This window comes from Alnus glutinosa, chromosome 1 (genome assembly GCF_958979055.1).
Source record: "Alnus glutinosa chromosome 1, dhAlnGlut1.1, whole genome shotgun sequence".
Taxonomy (NCBI): Eukaryota; Viridiplantae; Streptophyta; class Magnoliopsida; order Fagales; family Betulaceae; genus Alnus; species Alnus glutinosa.
Window position 1 is genome coordinate 42,669,272 of NC_084886.1, and position 4,244 is coordinate 42,673,515.

The following is a 4,244-nucleotide window of genomic DNA, read 5'->3' on the forward strand; positions in this document are numbered from 1 at the left end:
GTGAAAATAAGAGCCTCTGGTCCATGGCGTACTCTATAAGTGAAGTTTTGATCAAATGATTCAAATTATGTACGTACATATCAAATTATATATCAATGCTAAGCTAGCCGTCATTAATATTGTCCAAGAAAACTATCGGTACGTTGGGGAAGTTTATGGCAAATCCAATAGCATTGCCATCACAAAAACCACTGTAAAAAATTAAGAATAAAGAAAGGGACACATTCAAACCCGGAAACAACAAAGAATAAACTCCAAATTACACAAACCGGGGCAATTCGTACAAGACACTGCCCTTGTCCTCATTGAAAACCATTCTGAAGCTAAAATACAAAGCACAAATTAGGGAGTAGTGAGAAGCAGCAGTAGACTCCAAGTAGAAGGACTTGGAATATCTTGCGTCACCACTTCAGTAATAGAACCTCGATACCTAAACGACACCAAGGTCACGACAAAACGCCATGATCCAGAGCCAAAAACGTATATATACAGACAAGTACTGTACATATGTATTGTATTTGTCAATTTCAATTTCCAATGCAATACTCCACTCCCTCTTCTTTTATCGTATTGTACACATGAATATGAATATATAAGAGGGACTCCATTTGACTTCTCACACAACAAAACCCGACACATATTCCTACCACCTCTGCTAACGTTGAAACCAACATATATAATATATGAGAGAGTTAACCAACTAATGCAAGAACTCAAGAAGATCATTACAAAATGTAAGTTTTTTTTGAATCTGGTCATATTTTTTAGTTATGAACAAAGTCCAACCACGTAGATCCAAAAGATTCTATCACCTTCAAATATATATTAAAAGTTTTTTTTATAAAAGAAAAAACCTTCATCTTCACAGACAACGAAAAATAAAATTATATATCAACTTTTGAATTGAAACAGAGATTTCTTCCTTTTCAACGCTTTGGTTGGTTTAGTACACTTCTATTTCCCACCATATGATTTCCAAAGCAATGTTCGCCGTGTCGACCACGCTATGTATGATCTTGTTCCCCCATGCATGCTTTTTGGCCCTCCAAAACCCAAAACCGTAGACTTTGTAAATGCCACAAAGTTCAAAATCGGACATGGTGCACACCATCTCACACCCCACCTAGCACGTCGTCGTAATTTTTTTTTCCTTTTTTCTTGGTGTTGACAATCAACGCACGAGGAAACTTGAATTGCGAAATAAATAATCAATTATTAGCAGTTGTTAATTCACTATTTACTCTCTGATTCGTTTAGAACCGTTGGGATACGGACACGTGGCGGCGTCTGAGGTGTGGAGAGACGATGGAGATTAGTCCTCCCAGTGGGGGCCTCATCTTTGACCTGTAAATCATCTCATCGTACGGCCTCCTGTAGAACTTCAAAAACGGCACAAACGACTCACGGGACTTGTCGGTCCTGCTGACGTGGCACTCCTTGCGAAAGAACATGGCCGGTGATTGGAGGAACGACGGCCGTGGGGTCCGCGGGTGAGGGGACTTGCCATCCTCACGGCCTGTGCTGCGCTGTGGCAATGGGGTCGAAGGGAACAGGGACTTCCTCGTTGGCCTAGTGTTACTGCCACCGTACATGCTTCCAGGTGGCGTTCTGGCAGCCGGTGATGCGAACGAGAGGGACCGGGCGTTGAGCGGGGAGATGAGTGCGGGGCCCAGGGGAGAATGGCCGGTGGGTCCTACTTTCGAGGCTGACGTGTCCGCTAAGCTGAGGTACCAAGGCTTGAGTGAGTCAAAGTGGTGCGAGACAGTGAACGAGAAGCGAGAGGATGAGCATGAGCCAATCTTGGCCGCCGATGTTAAGGACGAAGGGTCGAATCGGAGGGACGAGGCTCGTGGGTAGGCTGAGAAATCGTTGAACTCCAATGACTCCTCAAAATCTAGCGATGACACCACAAACGTGACCGTTGATAGCTCAATGAACGGTCGCACGCCCTGCAGCCACAAAATAAAGTTACAAACAAACTCACCCAATATTTATAAGATTTTTTGAAGAAATATATGTTTTTTCTTTTTCTTTAACTAAGTTCCATCACTAAATTTTGGCAAAAAGGGGTCGTTATAGGACAAAGCAAAACTAATTAACCAATTATTCATAATTATCAATGTAAGTTAATTTAGGTCCAATTGTCATTATTTGTGACATGATGATGATTGAAACCCAACAAAAAGATATCGAAGCAAGAACAAGGAACTTCATATACATGGTCGACCAAAAAACACAAAATCCTACACAATGGTTTACAAAGGTACTGGTACAGCAAGGGTGGTCAAACAGTAACAAAAACTGTTGCAGGCAAATTCAACAGTAGAAGACTTTTGGTTTGAGCCGGACACTGCAAGTACAGTGGTAGTGGAACACAGAGAGGTACGTCCAGCTGTACAAGAAGAGAGTAGGCATGGTTCTGATTTTTACCTTCCATAGATAAGAGAACAGGGAGGGAGGGTCTATGACAAAAGCCTTGTGTAGCCGGCCTGGGTAGTACTCCGCCACAGTTTTCAGTGTCGCCAGCAATAAGTTCATAAAAGCCGATGCGGACCTGAAAAAGCCTGCGTTCGCCACGCTTTCAATATGATTAACTTCAATGTTTATCTCAAAAAAAGATATTCTATGAGCTCAAAACTTAACCAAAAATAACATAAACACTGTATTAATTTATTGATTGTGATTGGAATACTAAAAGGCTGAGCACTGCCGAAGATTATCTGTTACTGGCAAAGCAAAAAGGAGAATCATGGGTACTTCTGCCGAAGATCAAAATATTTAAGGAAGCTACAGCTTTGAAATTGACCGATTCTAGGAGAGAATCAAGCTCCAATTCCCAATAATACCCCCCTATACATCCTACAATAAGAGCCCATTATTGAGGCCTTGACCACGACACTTCAGGGGCACTCCAGACACTTTATGAGAATATCTCAGACGTTGCCGGTGCTCCGACATACTGGCGTGCCAGCAGGACTCATTAACTAGGCTGCTACAGCAGCGTGCGTAAAGATTTGAGGTCAACAATCTAAAATGACTAAAACTACCCACCAATTTCAAAGCTATACGAATTTCAAAAGGGTAGTATGGACATTGTAAGCCAACTTACTTGCATCGAAAAGGAGAACGAAGTGCTCTACGTTTTTCGGCATGCTTTGAATGGCCACCTCCAGTGTAAACACCAGCAAACGAGTAAACCTGAATAATTAATGAAGAAAATATTTAGTGAGCGATTTGTCACAATGTTAGTGATGAAGAAAAAAAAGATTCCGCTTATATGTTTGGTAACTCACAGTTTCTGGGAATGGAATTTCTGGTAATCTTGCTTGATCCGGAAAATCTATAACAATGGTAGAACAATTTAATTTCTTCATTTACTTTACTCACTTTCACGCATTTTTGAAGAAAAACTTAAGAGACAAAGGAAGAAGAATTATACCAAAACGGGTCTGGATTCTTCATCGTGACCGGCGACATAAGCAACCCCTTCGGCGAGCTCCGCTGAGAACTCATCTGCTATCAAATTCTCTGTACCCAAAAACGAATAAATAATTAAAAGTAATAATTAACCAGAGACATAAACTAAGAATTTCTTTTTTTCTTTTTTTCTTTTTAGTATTGTGGAGAAGTGGCTTTAATCATTACTGGGAGTAAAACTTTAACGCCTAATTCAAAGAGGAAAAGCAAGATTCTTTGTTGAGCGAGACAAAAAGATAAGAGTGGCTGCAGGGAACAATAGGAATAGCTTTTGAGATGAAGAAGAATAAAAAACGGTTACCAGTGCCAATAATGCTCTCTCTCCAAGAAAGACAGGCCCTTAAGCTCTTCGCAGCCTTCTTCACACTATCTCCTTTGGATCTCAGAAACCGTTCTACGCAAGCCCTATTGCAGAACTTCTCCTGTGAACAACAATGGCACACATCAGAAGGAACTTTTAGTTTAACATGCAATACTATCCAGTACAGAAGAAGGTGAACTATACAGAAACAAGGAGCTTTAAAACTGAGATGCCCGAACCCACTCACCTGCTTTACTGTAAGTGGGGCTTGTTTTCTGAGAAGCTCCAGAACAGCTTCAACCCTGGCATCGTCTTTCTGATCTTTCTTCCCCATTTCAAGAAAAACTTAGAAATCTCCAAGAAAACACTAATATTCCAAACTTCTGCTTCACGCAACCATTAAAAACTTGCACTTGCAGTAGAGAGAGAGAGAGAGAGAGTGAGAGAGAGAGAGAGAGAGAGAGAG

At 41.1% G+C, this 4,244-nt stretch overlaps 1 protein-coding gene across 1 annotated transcript; it reads right to left on the reverse strand.

Moving 5' to 3' along the window:
• Positions 1 to 1,184: 1,184 nt before the first annotated feature.
• LOC133858951 (uncharacterized) lies at positions 1,185 to 4,244 on the reverse strand. The gene is made up of 7 exons (XM_062294398.1): positions 4,026 to 4,244; positions 3,779 to 3,899; positions 3,440 to 3,528; positions 3,294 to 3,340; positions 3,110 to 3,198; positions 2,431 to 2,564; positions 1,185 to 1,949 (listed from the first exon to the last, which is right to left on the reverse strand). Exons 1-7 carry the CDS (start codon positions 4,110 to 4,112, stop codon positions 1,254 to 1,256), a joined length of 1,263 nt encoding a protein of 420 aa, XP_062150382.1. The 5' UTR covers positions 4,113 to 4,244; the 3' UTR covers positions 1,185 to 1,253.

Excerpts from the sequence above, each read along its gene's own strand:
- LOC133858951 (XM_062294398.1), bottom strand. The coding sequence starts at position 4,112 with ATGGGGAAGAAAGATCAGAAAGACGATGCCAGGGTTGAAGCTGTTCTG. Across the intron at positions 3,341-3,439 it reads AAGAATCCAGACCCGTTTTG|ATTTTCCGGATCAAGCAAGA; the intron begins GTATAATTCTTC and ends CCATTGTTATAG. Across the intron at positions 2,565-3,109 it reads CGTTCTCCTTTTCGATGCAA|GCTTTTTCAGGTCCGCATCG; the intron begins GTAAGTTGGCTT and ends TGGCGAACGCAG.